This window comes from Chelonoidis abingdonii, chromosome 1 (assembly GCF_003597395.2).
Source record: "Chelonoidis abingdonii isolate Lonesome George chromosome 1, CheloAbing_2.0, whole genome shotgun sequence".
Taxonomy (NCBI): domain Eukaryota; kingdom Metazoa; phylum Chordata; order Testudines; family Testudinidae; genus Chelonoidis; species Chelonoidis abingdonii.
The window spans coordinates 46,651,552-46,673,129 of record NC_133769.1 but is presented as its reverse complement, the minus strand read 5'-3'; the positions used below and the strand labels follow the sequence as shown (position 1 = coordinate 46,673,129).

Here is a 21,578-nt window from a genome sequence, read left to right as displayed (position 1 = left end):
GGGGGGTGGGGTGGAGATAGCACTATCTGTGAAAGAAAGCATAGAATCAAATGAAGTAAAAAATCATAAATGAACCAAACTGTATCATAGTGTCTCTTTGAATAGTAATTCCATATTTGAATAATAAGAATATAGCAGTAGAGATATGTTACCAACCACCTGACTAGGATGGTGATAGTGACTATGAAGTGCTCAGGGAGATTAGAGATTATTAAAATAAAAAACTCAGTAATAATGGGGGATTTCAACTATCTCCATATTGACTGGGTACATGTCACCTCAGGACGGGATGCAGAAATAAAGTTTCTTGACACCTTAAATGCTTCTTGGAGCAGCTCGTCCTGGAACCCAAAAAAGGAGAGGCAGGTCTTGATTTCATTGTAAGCGGAGCACAGGATCAGGTCCAAGAGGTGAGTATAGCTGGATCACTTGGTAATAGTGACCATAATATAATTAATTTAACATCTCTGTGATGAGGAAAACACCACAGCGGCCCAACATAGAAGCATTTAATTTAAGAAAGGGGACTACACAAAAATGAGAAAGTTAGTTAAAGAGAAATTAAAAGGTATAGAGCCAAAAGTAAAATACCTCCAAGCAGCATGGAAACTTTTTAAAGACACTATAATAGAGGTTCAACTTAAATGTATACCCCACATTAAAAAAAAACATAGTAAGAGAACCAAAAAAAGAGCCACTGTGGTTAAACAAAGTAAAAGAAGTAGTGAGAGATAAAAAGGCATCCTTTAAAAAGTGGAAGTTAAATCCTAGTGAGAAAAATAGAGAGGAGAATAAACTCTGGCAAATGAAGTGTAAAAATATAATTAGAAAGGCCAAAAAAGAATTTGAAGAACAGCTACCCAAAGACTCAAAGTAATAAATTTTTTTTTTGCTAAGTATATCAGAAGCAGAAAGCCTGCTAAACAACTAGTGGGGTCACTGAACGATCGAGATACTAAAGGAGCACTCAAGGATGTTAAGGCCGTTGCGGAGAAACTAAATGAATTCTTTGCATCAGTCTTCATGGCTAAGGATGTGAGGGAGATTCCCAGACCTGAGACAGTCTTTTTAGGTGACAAACCTGAGGAACTGCCCCAGATTGAGGTGTCATTGGAGGAGGTTTTGGAACAAATTGATAAACTAAACAGTAATAAGTCACCAGGACCAGCTGGTATTCACCCAAGAGTTCTGAAGGAACTCAAATATGAAATTGCAGAACTACTTACTGTAGTCTATAACCTCATTTAAATCAAGTTATGTACCAAATGACTGGAGGATAGTTAATGTGATACCAATTTTTAAAAAGGGCTCCAAAGGTGACCCTGGCAATTACAGGCTAGTAAGCCTGACTTCAGTATCGGGCAAACTGGTTAAAACTATAGTAAAGAAAAAAATTATCAGGCACATAGGTTAGCATAATTTGTTGTTGAATAGTCAACATGGTTTTTGTAAAGGGAAATCATGCCTCACCAATCTACTAGAATTCTTTGAGGGGGTCAACAAGCATGTGGACAAGGGGGATCCAGAGGATATAGTGTATTTAGATTTTCAGAAAGCCTTTGACAAGGTCCCTCACAAAGGTTCTTAAGCAAAGTAAGCAGTCATGGGATAAGAGGGAAGACCCTCTCACAGATTAGTAACTGGTTAAAAGATAGGAAACAAAGGGTAGGAATAAATGGTCATTTTTCAGAATGGAGGAGGTAAATAGTGGTGTCCCCCAAGGATCTGTACTGGGACCAGTCCTATTGAACATAATTTATAAATGATTTGGAAAAAGGGGTAAACAGTGACGTGGCAGAATTTGCAGATGATACAAAACTACTCAAGATAGTTAATTCCTAGGCAGACTGAAAAGAGCTAAAAAAGGATCTCTCAGAACTGGGTGACTGGGCAACAAAATGGCAGATGAAATTCAATGTTGAAAAATGCAAAGTAATGCATTTTGGAAAACATACTCCCAACTATATATATAAAATGATAGGGTCTAAATTAGCTGTTATCACTCAAGAAAGAGACCTTGAAGTTATTGTGGATAGTTCTCTGAAAACATACAGTCAATGTGCAGCAGCAGTCAAAAAAGCGAACAGAATGTTGGGAATCATTATGAAAGAGATAGATGATAATACAGAAAATATAAGGCCACTATATAAATCCATGGTATGCCCACATCTTGAATACTGCGTGGGAATGTAGTTGTCCCATCTCAGAAAAAATATATTGGAATTGGAAAAATTCAGAAAAGGGCAAAAAAAAATGATTTGGGGATGGAATGGCTGCCATATGTGAAGAGATTAATAAGACTGGGACTTTTCACCTTGGAAAAAGAGACAACTAAGGAAGGATATGATAGAGGTCTATAAAATCATGACTGGTGTGGGGATAGTAAATAAATAAGCAAGTGTTATTACGCCTTCTCATAACACAAGAACTAGGGGCCACCAGAAATGAATAGATAGTAGGTTTAAAACAAACAAAAGGAAGTATTTTTTCACATAATGCACAGTCAACTTGTGGAACTCCTTGCCAGAGAATGTTGTGAAGGCCAAGACTATAACAGGGTTCAAAAAAGAACTAGATAAGTTCATGGAGGATATGGCCATCAATGGCTATTAGCCAAGATGGGTAGGGATGGTTTCCCTAGCCTCTGTTTGCCAGAAGCTGGGAATGGGTGACAGGATGTATCACTTGCTGATTACCTGTTCTGTTCTTTCCCTCTGGGAAACCTGGCACTGGCCACTGTCGGAAGACAGGATACTGGGCTAGATGAACCTTTGGTCTGACCCAGTATGGCTATTCTTATGCTCTTAGGGGTCGATAATATTAATAAGAAGCAGGTTTAAAACAATAAAAGGAAGTATTTTTTCACATAATGCACAGTCAGTCTGAGGAACTCATTGACAGGGAAATTGTGAAGGTCAAAAGTATAACTGGATTTAAAAAGAACTAGATAAGTTAGCCGAGATGATCAGGGACACAAACTCAAGCTCTGGGTATCTCTAAACCTCCAGCTGCCAAAAGCATCTGGCATTGGCCACTGTCAGACAGGATACTGAGCTAGCTGGACCATGGGTCTGACCCAGTGTTGCTGTTTTTAGGTTCTTTTGTAGTATATTTTTCAACATTAACCTTATTCAATATACGGACCAAAGCCAGGGCTCTAGCATGGACTTTGCAAAGAGCCTGACAATATTCTGTTAAACATATACATTCTTAAAGCACCATATACTACATTTACTGATAAGGATGTTTATTTTTCATAAAATATTAAGTTCTCCATCGAACCATATTTATTATACTCTCACAAGCTGTAATTTTAAAATAGAATACTGAATGTTTTAATATTATATTGAAAATCATGTAAAAAACCCTGGATGTGTATATAGATGTAAAGCTGGCTTTCATAAACAGATGTTAAAAAAAGAAAAAAACGTGTCTAACTTATTTAGAAACCAGTACCTTTGAGTTATGCGTGATGTTTCTCAGCTTTCTGGAAAAGTTTATTTATACAGAAAGCCAAATTTAATGAAAGTAATGGCAACCAGTAACAAAAAATAATTAATATATCAATCAGTGTCATAGAGTCATAGACTCATAGGTCAGAAGGGACCAACATGATCATCTAGTCTGACCTCCTGCACAAAGCAGGCCACAGAACCCTACCCATCCAGTTCTGTAAAAACCCCTAACCTATGTCCGAGTTATTGAAGTTTTCAAATTGTGGTTTGAAGACCTCAAGCAGAGAAGTGACCCATGCCCCACGCTGCAGGGGAAGGCGAAAAACCTCCAGAGCGTCAGCCAATCTGCCCTGGAGGAAAATTCCTTCCCGAACCCAAATATGGCGATCAGCTAAACCCTGAGCATGTGGGCAAGGCTCCCCAGCCAGCAGTCAAGAAAGAATTCTCTGCAGTAACTCTGATCCCATCCCATCCAACATCCCATCACAGACCATTGAGCAGACTTATCTGCTTATAATCCAAGGACAATTGCCAAAATTAAACTATCCTATCATATCATCCCTTCCATAAACTTATCAAGCTTAGTCTTAAAGCCAGATATGTCTTTTGCCCCCACTACTCCCCTTTGCAGACAACTCTCCTGTCACCGAGCCTTGTGAGTCACAACTGAGAATATCAAATTCAGGACAAACTGATGAGAAATAGGGCAAACACCCTCCAAAACTGGTGGTTATTTTCCGATAAGATATACCAAACCAACAACAAAAGTAAACTTCTGTTTCACCATACTGGCTAACAAAAAATCAGAAAAGCAGTTTCGTTAGGTATTCCAGTCCTTGTAACACCACCAAAAACACTAGACTTAAAGATTAGTGGTTCTTTAAAAACAATTTAATCAAATAAAAGGTTCTTTTGGTCCCAAAGGACCAGCCACACACCCAGGTCAATATACAGATTGGATCTTACCCAATAGTTATGCTGTTGCCAGTCCTTTAGTATCTAAAATCTAAAGGCTTATTTATAAAAAGAAAGAAAGAAAGAAAGGTGAGAGTTAAAATTGGTTAAAGGAATCAAATAAGTACAATAATTGCAAAATTCTTGGTTCAGGCTTGTAGAAGTGATGGAATAAACTGCTAGCTTGTTAAGTATCTGGCTGCTTCCCAATCACTGGAAGGTCCTTAGTTCTTTGGTTAGAATGTGCCCATTAGTGTAAGTTCCTAGTCCAGAGGTTTGAGAACGAAAGAGGCAAAATGGAGATGTTTCCAGGGCCTTGTATAGCTTCTGCTAATTGAAGAGAAATCCATAGTTCTCCTTGTGGAAAATTACAGGTAGCAAGATGGTGTTTGGGATCACATGGGCAAGTCACATGTCCTTGCATGATTTTCCCTAGTCACAGCAGAAGCCATTACCTATACTCCAGATGGAACAGTCACAGGAAAGTCCATTCATTAAGTGTAGATAGACGTCTCCCATGGTTCATTTTGAGCTAAGTGTTCCTTGATGAGCCACTTAATTTGAATAGTCCCTTCAAGATGTGCAGGCTAACTACCTTGTGGGCATTACCCTAGGAGCAAACATATTTGAAATACAAGTATGGATCCAATGCTCAAAACTTCAAATACAAAAATGATACATGCATACAAATAACATAATCATATTCAGCAAATCATAACCTTTCCATAGACACCTTACTTGACATAATTTGTACGAAATTTGTTGCAATTATATAACAGTGATAGCAACAATGATCTACATGGTTAATTTTAATCAGTTAATGTCACAAACTCTCCAAACATGGAAATATCCACACATAAAATGGTGGGGAAAAGATTTGGATCTTTATTCAATATGCAGACAAAGTATATTTACTTGCACAAAAAAAAAAAGAAAAGAAAAAGCACACATGTCCATTTAAAAAAATATATTAAAGTTAGACAGACAAATCTGGTTTGATAAATATGAGTAAAGTCAGTGGTTTTACTCAATTAATAAAATCACTAGAAACAACACATCCTGGATGGAGTAGGAGGCTCACTCCGTATGTGGTAAATACCCTGTTAAATAGAGAGATGTCATGACTACTTCCTACCTATTGTTTCCCTAAACAAAAAGAAAAGTTCACTATTGTAATGATTATCGTTTTGTTTCTGGTGTTTATATGGCAATTATTAGTAAGCCTGTTAAAACTTTCTAAATAAATAGTTATATAAAAAGAGATATAATGTTTAATTAACTACAACTTTTACAAACATTTGTTTCAATGGAATGTGCTGGTTTTTTTTTTGTTACATAAAATTGTAAGATGAATCTGGCAGACATGCAGTCATTTTTGGTCTGACAGTTAAACTACAGTTCTGTTAATCCTGTTTGGAAAACAGGATGTTTGTGTATAATGGGATGTGAAGATAGTATCTTATTTTCTTTTCATAGGAGCAAATCATGATGTCTGTTGTAACTCATATTTCTTTTCTTTTCTTTTTTTTTAATCCTAGGACAGGGGTGGCCAACCTGTGGCTCTGGAGCTGCATGTGGCTCTTCAGAAGTTAATATGCAGCTCCTTGTATAGGCACCGACTCCAGGGCTGGAGCTACAGGTGCCAACTTTCCAATGTGCCAGAGGGTGCTCACTGCTCAAACCCTGGCTCTGCCACAGGCCCTGCCCTCACTCCACACCTTCCTGCCCCCTCCCCTGAGCCTGCCGTGCCCTTGCTCCTCCATTGGTAAATTCTGGCTCCTTCGCAGGCTCAGGTTGGCCACCCCTGCCTTAGGAGATTGATATTTGACATGCTTCTAATTGTTAGTACTCCAACATAAAATAACCAAGCAAAAAAAGAGACAGATTCCTAGATATTTCACATCTTATTTTTGAAACGATCTCAATCCAGGCTTCTATTTTATAAGCACAATTAGGTGATCATTGGGACCTTTTTCTTTTCCTCTAATGTAAACTAAATGTCCAGTCTGCCTCTAGTTATCAAGCAGTTGTCCTCCAAGAAATGGCTGAAAGTTGAGAATGAAAACACATCTTTCACCTGGCACTTTTCAACCAGAACTTCATCCTGATGGAGGTGGAAAAGAGAGCCAGCTTTAGGAAATTCTGCAGTTGTCCAAATATGAAGAAAATCCACATTACTGTCAAGAAAATCCCAGGCAAATAGTATAATATAGATTTGGGTGATGTTCCAAATAGCAAGAGCCAGCTGTCTACCTTGCTGCCTGCATGCTTCTAGAGAGTTTGAAGATCACCTGATTTACAACATAAACATTATAGCCCAGATGGGATATTATGGGGGAAATTTTGACAAAGTCACTCGTTCATCACACTATTCAGATCACTGGAAGTTTTGCTATTACCTCCTTTGGTGAAAGATCAGGACCTAAGTTTTATTAAAAATTCTTCAGGGATGATTTTACTGTAAAACCATGGAGTTCATATTCTATGGAAAATATGTATGTGGATATAGCATGTACATTGCATAACTTTTGCATAAACAACCCCCCAGAAAGATAGTTCAGAATGACAAGGAGGAGAGAATAAACTTAATTTAAAAATGCAGCTGGGGAATGTAAGAAAAAAAGTAATACGAAACTGGGGAGTTGTCTTTGTATTAGCCAACACCGACTCCAACACTTGTTTGTAGCCTTGGTATAATCACTTGGCTTATCTGGGCCTGAGTTTTCTTATCTGTAAAATGGTGATAATGATATTTGCCTACTTCACAAGGATATTATGTGGCTTAATTATTTAATATTTGTATATTGGTTTTATGATGCATTATGCCAATATTTTTATAAAACATTATTTGCACAACCATTATCTAGGGTTGCCACTAAGCCATTTTATACTATCTTGGCTTCTTGTAAAAGTGATAAAGTAGCCAGCTTTTTGTTTTGAATAAAAAAAATTAAGATAATGCATATGAATAAAAAAATCCACAGATCGTGGATGTTATTTATCACTGGAGATCCTCTGTACCCTCTGGGAGGTGCAGTTTTCTCATCTTTGGGGCATATTCCTTCTACCATTGAAGTCAGTTGCAAACTTTCATTGCCATCACTGGCACGTTCTTAGTTTCTTTCTGGAGAATAGTATCTTATTGATAAATGCTGTGCAGAAAGTAGTTTGGGAGTGCCAATGTGCAAAGAGCATACCATAGTAATCTGAAGGTGCTGAGTATCAGGACAGGAGTGGAATACCAGAAATGAGATGAGTGTTTGCCTTGCCCTGATGTCTTAGCCAGTGATTCAGTGTGGAATGTTTGCCTTTTATTTGTGATGAAATTCCTCTACAGCTCACAAAATATTTTTCATATCCGTCTTAATGTAATGATGAGTTCACAGATTAGTCAATGGTAGGGGCTACAGCTCAGAACAGTCATCTCCTGAATATGAAAATTCATTGGTCATGTGATATAGGGACAGAGAAGAATTGGATTCCAGGCCTGACTGCCTTAGCTAGACTCAGTTGTGGCTTTGCCAGAAGCCCTGATCAAGAGTCAGTATAGAGATGTGCTGGAGCAGATCAGGAACTGAATTGTGAATCCTCTTGCTCTGGGGGAGTAAGTAATCTGTGCCAGTCCTGCACCAAGCACAGTACAGTAAGTCTTCACTTAACGTTGTAGTTATGTTCCTGAAAAATGCTACTTTAAGTGAAACGATGTTAAACGAATCCAATTTCCCCATAAGAATTAATGTAAATGGGGGGATAAAGGTTCCAGAGACATTTTTTTGTCAGACAAAAGACTATATTTTATCTATTTATATCTATATAAACTTATACTATGTGTGTGTGTATATATATATGCACACACAGATATATATACATAGCATAAGTTTTAAACAAACAAACTAATACTGTACACGGCAATGATGATTGTGAAGCTTGGTTAAGGTGGTGAAGTTAGAGGGTGGAAAAGGATGGGATATTTCCCAGCGAGTGCCTTACTGCTAAACGATGAACTAGCACTTGGCTGAGCCCTCAAGGGTAAACACAACACACCGTGTGTGTGTGTGTGTGTGTGTGTGTGTGTGTGTGTGAGAGAGAGAGAGAGATGCACATTGCCTCTTTAAGTACACTGACCCCATTCTAAGTACATTGCCTTTTAAAGTAGATCAGCAAGTTGAGACAGCAGCTGCTGCTCCATCCTGAGCCCTGTCATGTCGCCTCCCTTCTCTGTGAAGATGGGTACAGGAGTTGGAGGAGGACACCCTGACATTAGCACTCCTCTTCCCACTCTACCTGCACAGCAAGCAGGAGGCTCCGGAGAAGCTCCAAGGCAGAGGGCAGGAGCAGCACACGGCAGTAGGGAGAGGGACAGCTGAACTATCCGGCAATTGATAGCCTGCTGGGGTGTTGCTGCGCAGGGAACTTAGGGGAGCTGATAGTGGGGCTGCCGGTCCACTCTACTTCCAAGCCCCCACTAGCAAGCTCCAATGGGCTGCTCTTTCTGCAAGCAGTGGGCAAATCAGGGGGCTACCAAACAACGTTATAAGGGAGCATTGCACAACTTTAAACGAGCATGTTCTCTAATTGATCAGCAATGTAACAATGAAACAACGTTAACCGGGGCGACATTAAGTGAGGTGTTATTGTATGTCCTCAAACATGCCAGATCAGCTGGGCTGGGGGACGGGGAGGTGTTGAACAGAAACGAGGCACCACTCCTGCTAATCCGCAAGTGTAGGAAAAGGAGTAGTGAGGGGCCTGGCATAGGCTGCGCTCCCTGGGAAGTAAGAAGGCTATGCCCTCTTTCTCCCTTCCAGGACATGCAAAGCAGCTTGCAATTTAGCCTGCAGTGTCCACCTTAGCCTCTTCAGAAGGGTGTTTTCTTTCTCAGTCAGAACACTTCACTATAATTTATACACCAAGATTTCAGCCTGAGTTAATGGGTAAATAGATGGTGTTTAGACCTGAGTTATCTATTTCAGATGTACTAGAACGTTGCCTTATGGAAGACTATAGTGGGGTCTCAACAAATCAGATGGAGCATGTAGTGTGAAATCATGAAAAAGAATTGTGCATAGTTAAAGTCTCAGCTGGCACCTGGAATGCTAACAAATAATAATTATAAACCTCATAATGTTCCTTCAGGCTAATTTCCTAGTTCTCACCATTGAAATAGCAACAATCATTTCTTCATAGTCACTGTAGTGAAATTTGAGTTGTTGATACTTGCAGACCTCTAATTTCAGTTGTCAAGTTAAAAGAAATCCTCTTGGAAAGAAGAATAATTTCCCTAAGTAAGAATTAATTTGAGGGGACAGTCCTCCAGGTGTGAAAAGTTCTTCACAGGAAATTCTTCAGAAGGAAAATAAAATAAAATAAATAAAAAAGGCCAGGCCAGCAACAGTGGGAAAATCTGCAATCCAACAAATGGCATTAAAATCTTTGTAAAAGGGATGCAGACAGGCCCAAACCAGCAATGGATAATTTTCACTGGACTGAAATCAATAAAAACTACTCTGGGTGCATCTTCAAGCGTGGACATCCTGTACCCCAGATAAATTCTTCACTTGAATCCAAAATAATTGGGCTTTATGTTGCTGTCTTGTCCACCCCATAACCTGAAGACAGGCATCAAAACAGTCAGGCAGTCCCTCAGTAAGCCTGTCTAGTAACTGCAGCAGTTTAGGGGCTTGAGTAACTGCCCATCCATCCCTTTGTGTGTTGACTTTGCTGCGGACTGAAGACCTATCCCATAAGAGATATTTTTTTAAATGAAAGATTTTAGATGCTAAGATTTTGGCAACCTACAGAAGAATGTATCCATGCACCATGCTGCTGTGAGCCAGCTCAGTTCAACCTCTGTCATCCACAAGGACAGAGGGTTTTCATTCCAATCATCTATAGTTTTTAGGGAGCCACTACACATTATTCTAAAAAAAAAAAAAAAGTGATTTTCAAAGCGAATGTAAAAAATGTATGTGAACATCCAATAGGAGTTTAATATGTCAGAGCTCAACACAAATAGCATAGAAAGAATATTTTTTTCTGAAAACTACTTCTCAAGTCTCATGACATTCAAATTTGCCTGGAAAATTACCTTAAATGGAGTTGGAGCAGCAGATTTTCTAAAAAACTGAAATAAACTGTTACTGTCTCCTCAGGCTTGTAAGGAATCTAAAAACCTCCAATTTATTTATTTTCTATAACTAGTCTGAGGGGCTATGGCCAGGTAGTGTAGGCCTCAAATGTAACTTTAAAAGAGGGGGAGGGGAGGTTTTAGAAAACCATAATATTAGCAGAAATGTATTCATGTAATTTTTAAACATATATTTCAGTGGAAACAGATTTAAATGCTACTCCTGGGGGAATTCTGCACCACTGTGCTATGCAGAATTTCCTTTTCTCCCTGTAGAACTGGTGCTGCAAAGCTGCTGGCTACCAGTAGGGGGCCGCTGAACCTGGCAGAGCCTAGCTTCACAGCTCACAAATAGAAGACACTGCTGGGGGAGGGGTCAGAGCTGGAGGATTTCCGGCAGCTGCAGTTACCTGCATGCCCTGAAGGAAGAAGGTGGCATACAGGAAACTCCATACAAGTCTGGGCCCCAGCATCAGGCTGTTTCTTCCTCTGGATTCCTGGGCTCTGGGGGAAGAGGTGCAAAGTCTCTGGGCTGTGGGGCCCTGTGGTTGGGCTCTGGGGGGTTGCAGTGAGGCGGAGTGGTTCTCTGCTGCCCCGGAGAGAGATGAGTCCCTCCAGACACCAGAGTGGGTGGAGGTAGGGAGCTCTGAGCCCAGAGGGTCAGGCGTTGCCCCAGAAGTATAACGGCCTGACTTCAGGGTTTGCTGTGGAAGCAGCTGCCAGGAATGCCAGATGCATCTGGCCTAGCTCGCGATTTGGAAAGCCCAGTGGCCTGCGGAAAACCCAAGGACTTGCCTGACCTGCCCCGTGCCAGCTGTCCAGAGGAGCTGCCTAGCCTGCCCTGTGCCAGCTACCAGAAGGAGTTGCTAAGTCTACCCCTCGCCAGCTATGGGGTGTGTATGCGGGTGCTTGGCCCTCTAGCTGGGCTGGGAGGGAGAGAGCAGAGAAATAGGAACTGGTTTGTCGTAGGGGTTTCTTTAACTCTCTGCTCCTGGAGAATGTTTGTGTGTGTCTATGTAGTTACAGACATAGTTGCTAACAGGTATTTTGAAATAAATTACCAAAATAATTTAAACTGGCATGGTTATATAGTGTTATTTTGACAAATAAAATATGCAGAACTCTGCAGAATTTTTAAATATTGTGTGCAGAATTTTTAATTTTTTGGAGCAGAATTCCCCCAGGAGTAAAATGCAAACGTCTTAATGTAAGGCTTCAACTCAAACCCAGCATTATTGTGACAACGCAAGAGAATTCAGAAGTGGAAAGTAACCGAAAACTATAAATAAAAATGTAGCTGGACTAGTCTTTTCATTTTCAAAGCTGAATGAAGTGCAAGGGTAATTAGCATAAAGGATGAACAGTATATTAGATTTTAAACATTCTTTCATTTTTAATAATCCAAGATGTTGGCAGTAATACAGGGAAGGCAATTTCAAAGTAAATGATTTAGATGACACTTTCTCTTTAATTTAAAGCTAATGCTAGCTCGTGTATGTGCATTTTGTATTAAAAATAGGCAGAGGCTGAGCTACGTACCTAACTTATTAATATGTTATATAGACCATTTCTGCAGCCATTCAATGCTGAAAATCCTATTGTTTTGCATGGGATTCCATCTGCAGAGTATAAGGCCTTCAATGTGATTAGCCAAATCTGTTCCAACTCACAAGGCTATAATGTGATAATTGCAAGGCTGGGAGCCAATCAAATTGCTCCATTTTATAAATTAGCTTTCAACTTCTAGAGTTCTGACATGAACCTCTCCAGTAGGGGGTCCATGGAATCTGTTTGCTTTAACCTTAAAAAAAAAATGTAGTAAGATTATTTTCTCACAGTACAGAGTCTGATATTCTTGTTCACTTTGACCTATGATACCAGAAGTCAAAGCTCTGTAGAAGTCTTTTAAAGCAAATGTTAATGTTTTCATTAGTCTCTGCATTGCTGTTTCCACTAGCTGCTTAATATTTCTTCCATTCTAGAAGCTCTTCTGATCAAAGCATGTTTATTTTTCAACTTGGATTAGTTCTTTTATACATCTCTTCTTAATCACCATCTTAGCAGTCCTAAGTGGTCACTTCTGCATACAACACTCAAGAGAACAATCTTATCTTACTACCACCTACTCTCTGGATGAAAATGTGGATCTGTATACTATATCAACACGATGGAAAGCAGGCTATTGTGTTATGCTTTGTATGGCAGGCACCCTGCCTCAGCAAGAATGAGACTAATTAAAGGGGGCCCTGAATGGAAGTTGTAAATACTTTCTAACTCTGAGCCTGATCCCAACATGTGCTTAGCGTCTTTAACTACCACTAATTCCAGTGGGAATTGAGGGTTAGCACCTTGTTGGATCTGGAACTGAATTAATAACATAAGACCTTCTGAGCCAGTTCTGTGCACAAACTGGTGCTGGTTGAACTAAAGAGGTGATGTTGCACCGATGTAGTTAAAGTGGTGCAACTTTGTGTGTGGACACTTTTACATCTGTTTAAAACGGGCTTAGAACAGCAAGCTACATTGCCATAAACCAGACTTAAATCTATGGAGTATGTCCACACACAGTTGCATTAGTTGAACTAAATGGGTGCAGCATCACACCTTTAGCTAAAATGGTGCAACTTGTGTGATTAGACAAGGCCTTGAAAAGCCTGATGTAAGTGCAATGTGAGCTTTGTTGCTCCCCAGTCAATGCAGTCACTCTTATACAACCCTTGTCAAAAGGAGAGAGACCAGTGCATTCCATTACCAGCTAACAGGCCAAATGCTGCTCATCCTATGCAAATAGCACCACTGAAATCAGTTTAATGAGGCAAACAGGACTTGGCCAAAGCTTTTTGAAGAAGAAAAGATCTATACAAATATTAGTAGCTTTGTTACTGTTCAATTTTACTCATATAGGTTTTAAATGATTAAGAAGTTAAATATCTTTTTGCACCCTCTTCTTCAAATGCCTCCTCAGAACCACAGTGTGATGCCGACAGGAAATTGCCACTGGATAATGGTTAGAGAGAGGGCTAGTGCGGGGGTTGTTAATATTCATTTGTTTAAATGATTTGGAAACATCCAGGTTATGCACATATGGCCTGTGTTAATACTGGATCATATTACTGTTACCCTTGTCCTCCCTTCCTTCTTTTCCTAGGTTGTTTGTTAACTCACGTATTGTCTTGCTTTAAATTAGATTGTAATCTCTGAGGTAGGGTCTGTGTCTTCTTGTGTGTTTGTACCATGCCTACTGTACCAGCGCCCCATCCCAAATGGGACATTTGAGTGTTGCTGTAATAAAAATTGTAATAATAACCTCTTCAGTGCCCTGTTGCTTTACACTATCACATGTATAACGTAGGGGCGGATCTATGGTCTCGTGTATGTACGCTGCACACCTTCATTTCCCACTGAAGTGTTTGCACGCATGATGGGTGACATGGGACAATTTGCAGCCTATGAGTGTTCATATTGGATTCTGCTCCAGGGTGAAGCATCTGTAATAACATGTATTTTAATTTTTACCATAAAACCAAACAAAAACAGTTGGTAAACTGTAGCTGACTAGAGCTTTATTGGAAGGGCGAATGTCATCATCACCTTTTGGTCTGAAGCCAAGATATAGTCCTAAGTAGACACCCCTTTTGGGGAGTACAGTGTACTCCTTTAGGTAGATCCTGTTTCAGTTCTGATTGTGCTGCTTTGAAGTAATGCACGCTTAGATGTCTAATTATCCTAATTGCAAACCTAAATAATGGCAGGCATACAAAGCAGAAGTCCAGCTGAGCCTGAAGTTTTGTCCCTGAATGTCAAGAACTCTGTTCCTAGGCAGTGGGGTTAGAAATGAGTATGGCTGGAGATATCCTCATCTGAGTCTTTTTTTTGTTTTGTTTGTAAATACATCTGGATCAGTCTGATGTGTCCTAAAAGCAAACATTTTGCACTATAGTATCTTTTTGAGGCAGGGATCAAACTCAACCCTGGCCGGGAGATGTAGCACTATCCAGAGAAGGGAAGATGAATTACATCAGAGATCTGGTAATTCCTACTCCATCCCTCAGTTCAAACACATCTAAACAGTGTTTTATATTCAGTTATAATGATTCATTAAAATGTGTTTACTAGTCAGAGACTTAACACTGTGCTTATCTGGTAATTATGACAGGTGAAGATCACAGTATTAGTTATTAATGCTATAAATCTTTTCTGTACAATGAAGTATTTCTTAGTAAGATTTTTTGTTCTCTGAGTGTGAGTTTGTTTGTTAGTTATATACATACCTGACGTATCTACTTTTTTTTTTGTTTCATAAAGGGGCACCTACTCAAGTCTCACACGCAAATTTTACTTACCTCTAGTGCATTATTTTTATATAGCATTATTTGTTTTCCTGATGTGGAAATAGTATCATTCTCCAATAATGGATGCAACATAAATAAAACTGGAGCTCTTAAGCTTTGTAGCATATTCACTAAAAAGGAGCTAGTTTGGTTTACAATCATGGATGCACATTCTACACACTCATTTGATATTAAATTTGCGCCATCTCACTAACCATCCCACAAATCCTTCAACCAGCCTTGTGTTTGGTGGTGGGATCACAGTGGGAAATGATTAATTAAATTTTGGGGAGGAAAGACTGCAAAAAAATTGTTATGCAGGTTGTCACAGGGACCAAGCCTTTGGGTTGACTTATACAAGTAAAGGGTCTTACAGACAGCATGAAAAAAAATATATTTAATGTTTCCAACTGTGAAGGTAGGAACAAAAACAAACCTGCACCACAATAGTTGCCAAGAGTTTAGCCCCAAATGGCATTAGATTAAGCCAACTCTGGCTTTAGTTTCCACCTTCTGATTTCCCTTTTGACTGCCCCTTCCGAGATTCTTGTTTCTGTCTGGCTTCCTGTGCCTCAGGTGCTTACCCATTTACTGATTCTCTGCTCCTGTGCATTCAGCAGGGCTTGGCTAATCTGGTTGTTTTAAAGAGACTGCTCAGAATATCTGTGAGAGAAAACATGCCAAAATTTGAGTTGCATATCCAACTCAAAGGGCCAGATGCAGAGATGATGCATAAGGTGGTATAAATTAGACAACTTTAGCTTAGGGCAGGTCTACACTAGAAATGCTACATCAGTGCAGCTGCACCAGTGGTTTATGCCAATGGAAGAGCACTCTCCCATCAGCATAATTACTCTACCTCTGTGAGAGGGGGAAGCTATTAGGACAGGAGAACGTAGTGCCAGTGTGGATAGTACTTAAGTCACTGTAACTTGTGTCGTTCAGTGGGTTGTCTTTTTCACACCCCTGAGCAACATAAGTTAGATCGATTTAAGTGATAGTGTAGAACTGCCCTTAGACAGCTTTAAACTTACTTGTACCCACTCTTCCATTGTGTAAGGCAGTGTAAATTGGTGTAACTTACTGTTCTATCTTCTTCCAAAATCAGTGTCCCATCTCTGACACAAGTGTTGCTACCCTGCTGAGTGGTTGCAAAAATCTGGGGTCTTCTGGGTCAGCTTCCCAGTGGGGAAGAAAATCAGTAACTCAGAATCTAGATATATTCCAAATATAACTTGCTTGATTTTATGCAGCAGTCCTGAAACAGAGATGGTGACAAATGGTAATCTAATGCCCAGTTTCCAGGATGCAGCTGTATTCCAAGAACTGAGTCTAGCAGAGCGAACCTTCTTGCTTCTTCCAACAGCTTCCTCTGCACAGAACTTTACAGCCAAATCAACAACAATAGAAGCATTATTTGCAACACTTAAAACTAGCTAACGCTCAAAGAAAAAGAACTTGGAAGATTATGTGTAACAATGACATCTGGCATAAAATTATACGTGCTGAGAAGCTGGATCTGGAAAAAGAGCAAATTAAAGCAGGAGGGGGACTACTCAACTTTAATTTAACACCTTCTGCATCCTTAATATATAAAGTATCAGAGGGGTAGCCGTGTTAGTCTGGATCTGTGAAAGCTATACCATCTTAGATCCACACACCAGGGAGGGCTGTGAGAAGTTTTACGTACACCTCCTAATACATCAGCTCTGAATTTGTCCCAAATCCTGGAACTAATGAAATAAAACAAAATTGTGGTGCTGGATTGAAAAGCAAAGCACTCCACCCCTACTTCCTTACTTCATAGTATATGTAATACTCTGACAACTCTGCTAGTCCTTGTGATTTGGCTCTGTATATTTTTCTATTGAGGCTGGAATTGCATAATATTTTTTCTCAATATGTTTCTGTTCCTTTTCACAGGCAAATTAAGCTCTTGGGATCTTCTGATTTGCTTATCTTCCAGTAAAACTGACAATACAGACTGCTTTCCAGTAGATGACTTCCATCAGTTAGAATTATTCCAGAAGGTAAAGTATTGACATGCCATCTTTTGTTTGGAATACCCCACATTTTCAGCACCCACTAACAAAAATAGTGTTCAATTATCTATTTATGGTCTAAAAATATGGTTCATTAAACTGTGAAGCAGAGCTATGTTTCCAAGTTCACTGCCCACTCAGGGATGTTTATTGTATATCATATTTGCATTCTTGTAGATATCCTATCCAGAGATCAAGAGCAATGTCTTAATGCTTTCAATTTGTGTGTACTTTAATATGTTGATGTTCATAGAAATTGAAAATTGTTACAGCTGGATGTCACGTTTTGCTCTTTCCAATCTGAGCTTCTGGACTCTATGCCACACTCAAAATTCAATTGTCATGCATCACAAGAAATATAGAAGTAAAAGCAAATTGTAACAAATGTTTCTTTGAGAGAAGAAACTTTAGGAATGCGGAAAAACAGGTAGAAAATACATTCAGAGTTTCACAATGACTGGGGACCAGTTCAGCCAAATGTAAGCAGGAGTTGTGCCACTTATGCAAGGGCTGGATTGGCTCTAGGAATTATACAGTGTTTATATATAATTGTCACTTTACAAACATAGTTCAAGCATCTCTCCAAACAGTGACCCTGGACCTGCAACTGGCAGCATGCTGATGGACTTCTGCGCCCATGTGGAGTCTGAACTGGAGTCCTTTTGGACCTGCATGGGCACAGCAGTCTTGTACACATACAGTCAATTGCAGAGTCAGTGCAAGTGTTAGCTAGTCTTCTAAGGATGTCTATAATTGGCCCTCACTTTTTCCACCTGAATTTTGAATATTTCAGGCACAAGTTAGGTTACTTAGTCATCGAGGTGCCTGATTAAATATCTGACTTGCAGGTGCAAACGTCTAAGTGACTTAAATTGCGCAGTTATTTGCACCTGCAAAATTGTGGGAACAAAAATGCAGACCTAATTTGACTCACAATTTCAAATATTTTACACAATCAATAATTGCAGGCACAAAATTGTACTCTGAAAAATAAGGGTGCACAAGAAGAGTCTTCTGGAGGGGTGGATTTCTTCCACAAAGCTTATTAGTGATGACAAAATCAAGACTGGCTGTTTTTTCTAAAATGTGTGCTCTATGAATTATTTTGAGATGCTTCTAGGGCCTGTGTTGTACTGGAGGACTGACTAGATGATCACACTGGTCCCTTCTGGCCTTGGAATCTATAAATCCCCTCACTGATTCAAGAATAGTTCTTCATCTGGCATGTTATACCAGTTCATATGCACCGGTAATTTGTATTTACTGTCTCATTGGGATCTTCATCCTGCAAAGGCTTATGCACATGTGTAAGATTACACTTATGAGTGGGGCGACTCTTAGGACCAAGGGCCAGATTTTTAAAAGTATTTATATGCCTAGAGATGCAGATAAGCACCTAATGCAATTTTCAAAAACACTGAGGTGCCTAACTCCCAGCAAATTTTGCTTTGTAGGATTTTGCCATGAGAGTTAAGCATCTAGGTGCTTTTAACAATTCCTTAGGTGCCCATCTGCTTCCATAGGTGCCTAAATACCTTTAAAAATCTGGGCTGAAGCCCTTTGATTGTAAATTCTTTAAGTGGGGACAGTATCTTCCTTTATACACCACAGAGAACCAGCTTGGCACTCAAGATTTGTTTATTTAGATTTATAATAAATATGTACAGAAAGCACGTAAATTTGCCAAATATTGAAAATATGATCAAATCAAAAATAAAGGGAAAAAAATAATGACCATGGGAGGCCCATTGCTCGTGCTGCCCCATCCTACAACAGTGGGGCAGGAAAAGGTGCTCAGAATGAACCTCACGTGGGGGTTGAGAGATGTACCAGCTATCTCTGCATGGTAGGTTTCGTCCTGCTCTGGCCTAATGGAGTTTCAGCAAGCCTACCAGGTGACTCCCTGGCAGTTGAAGATGAGGGAAACAGCCACCTGATTTATTCTGAAGATTTTGTGGGAAAAGAGCCTCTCCCATGGCCCAGGACAGCAGAGCTAACTCAAGACTGGCTTGTATACATATATTCCTATTCATGGGAATTATGCACATGGTTATATAAACAGTTTGGCCAAGATTTTCAAAACTGAGTGCCACAGTTAGGTTGCTAAGTTGATATTTAGGGAATTAGTGTACCGACCTGGTTTTCAAAAGCACTGAGCTTCTATTCTGCTGCTAGCACATGCTCTTGGAATATAGTGATTTTCAGCACCTAGAGAAGAAGCCAAGTGCCAGCAACAGTCAGCGGTCTTTAGCCTAGGGCAGCATTTCTCTATAAAAATTGTATTGACATATAATTGAACTGGAGTGGTACCCACTATCATTCATTTGAGCTATAATTGGTTTTATTGAAAACCAATATCTTGCTGGTATTAACAATACTGAATATTAGATATGTCAGGGCACATTATGGACAAACCTGCAACAAGGTAATTTAGGATGGGGAAAAAAAATTAGCAGTGTTACTGATAAATCACACTGGAATCCAGTACCATCAATATGGTTATGTTCCTCTGCGGGTCGGGCTTAGCATAAGGATGCCATCTGCCAACTGTTGTTTAGCAATGGAAGGATTACCCCACGGAATATGCTTTTGTATGATATTTTACTACTAATTCTCAGGGCCATAAGCCTACATAACAGAACAATTAGCAATCAAAGCATTGGAATTATCTCTTGGGTGTCAGGTCACTGAAGACAAACCAACCTAATGCCTTTGAAATTGTGATACATTTGCTTTCAAAGGTATTTAGGGACATAGGAGTGGAAGGGACCTTTGGGTGATCGAGTCCAGTCCCGTGATATCTCAGGCAAGCTCGTTGTATAATTCTGTTCATAAATTTACCAGGCTCCATCTTAAAACTAGCTAGGTTGCCTGCTCCCACTACTCCTGTTGGAAGAATCTCACTCCTCTGGATGGTTAGAAACCTTCTTCTAATTTCCAGCCTTATTTCTCCATCAAGTGCCTTAGTAAAAACATGACTGCTGACATAGCCTATGAATCCATCTGACCATTGTAGGTATTTATAAGTATCCCATTACCTTAGTATTGGGGTACCTCAATATCTTTAATGTATTCATCCTCACTACATGCCTGCGAGCTAGGGAGGTGCGATCATCCCTAATTCCCAGATGGGAAACTGAGGCATAGAAAAACTAAGTGATTGCCCTGGGTCACAAGGGAAGTCTGTGGCAGAGCAGGAACTTAGCATAAGTCTTCCACATCCCAGGCTAACATCCTAAACATTGGATCATCATTCCTCTCTATGTGCTCTTTCTGTGCTTTGAATGAGGGTGATTGATAGACATGTAGAGGAGCAAGAAATTTAGGAGGTCAAAACTGTGGAGGTAACAGAATCACAGCATGTAGGAGGAGGAAAAACAGTCTGAAACTGCCTTGTGGAGATTGTGGAGGAGGAGCTCCCACCTCAGAGTTCTATTTTCCAGCTCACAGGGAGCAGCAAAGGGTCATAAATCAATGCTGACGTCAATAGGAGTTTCACATGTGAAGTGTCCCTGACAAATTATACGAGAAAACATGCAGAGCTTGTGGAAGACAGTGCATCTACTGGTGAACTCACTAGAACATCTCTGTGTTATTTTCAGGTAAATACACTCCCAGAGATTAAGCACTTGCTTTGCAGAAAAGAAGGATTATGCCAGATAATTAGAGCGTTCCCAGGTAATCCTCAATTTTGTTTCAGTTTGCATAAATGTTGAAGATCCATTGACCTGCTTAGTAGTGAGGCTGATACTGTGTGTGTGTTGGAGGTTTCATACTTATATATTCTTTTTTCAACAACTTTTAAAAACAAGACAGAATATGAGTGATAATCCATTTCAGACATCTCTTGAAAGTAAATTGTAGTAATAAAGGATCCTTTTAACTAAAGCTACTGTATCATTTAGCAACCTGGAAAAGGTCACTTTTTTTAGAATACAAACGTCCTATTTGTCAGGCTATATTGTGTTATTCTGTGCATTGATGTTTACCCTTCACAGTTCTTGATTCAATGAAATATGTTTATCCAGTTTTATAAAAATGTTGTGGCATGAAGGAGGAGTAGGAGTTGGAGCTTGGTTTCCAGCCCAACAGAGTTTACTGATAAAAAAAAGTCTTTGTACATTAAGTTCATCAACCAGAAAAATTAAAAGGTTATGGGCCAGCTGCCAGAGAATCCTAATTTACTATGGGTGAAGTTCAGCCCAGAGCAGGGGCCCTGCACAAAGCCGGATACTCTATGTTAATCCCTAGTTAAACCCTATGGAGGCAAATTCTGATATCATTTACACCAGTGAATATCCAGAGTCTCTCGCACTATTCTGGATTTACACCATGTAACTGTGATCACACTGGCCCTATGCTGAGTGCATAACTATGTCGTAAGTGACTCACGGTCCCTAGAGTGGGCCCTTTGCTCTGGGATGTGCATTAGAGGGTAGTATGATGTAATACAGATTTTAGACAAATCAGAGTAGATTTGTCAAAGTTCCAAGGATTTCAGAAATTGAATTCATTTTGTAACAGTCTGGCTTTGAAACATTTTGGTCAGCTCTGTTATGCTGTTTGGACAATAGCCAATTAAAACAGTTTTATTATTTTGCTGCCACAAAACCACGAACATAAGAGGCACTCACCACACAGAGAGATTTCCCCTCCGAGTCATACTCTT

The 21,578-nt window shown here is 39.7% G+C and overlaps 1 protein-coding gene across 3 annotated transcripts in view; it reads left to right on the top strand.

The window, feature by feature from the left end:
* CPED1 (cadherin like and PC-esterase domain containing 1) overlaps positions 1 to 21,578 on the top strand; it is a 243,193-nt gene that overhangs the window by 32,997 nt on the left and 188,618 nt on the right. For all 3 annotated transcript variants that reach the window (XM_032796222.2, XM_032796223.2, XM_075065406.1), the window contains exons 4-5: positions 16,791 to 16,897; positions 20,512 to 20,587. In XM_032796222.2, coding sequence (XP_032652113.1) covers positions 16,791 to 16,897; positions 20,512 to 20,587 — 183 coding nt within the window. The remainder of the gene's footprint in view (positions 1 to 16,790; positions 16,898 to 20,511; positions 20,588 to 21,578) is intronic.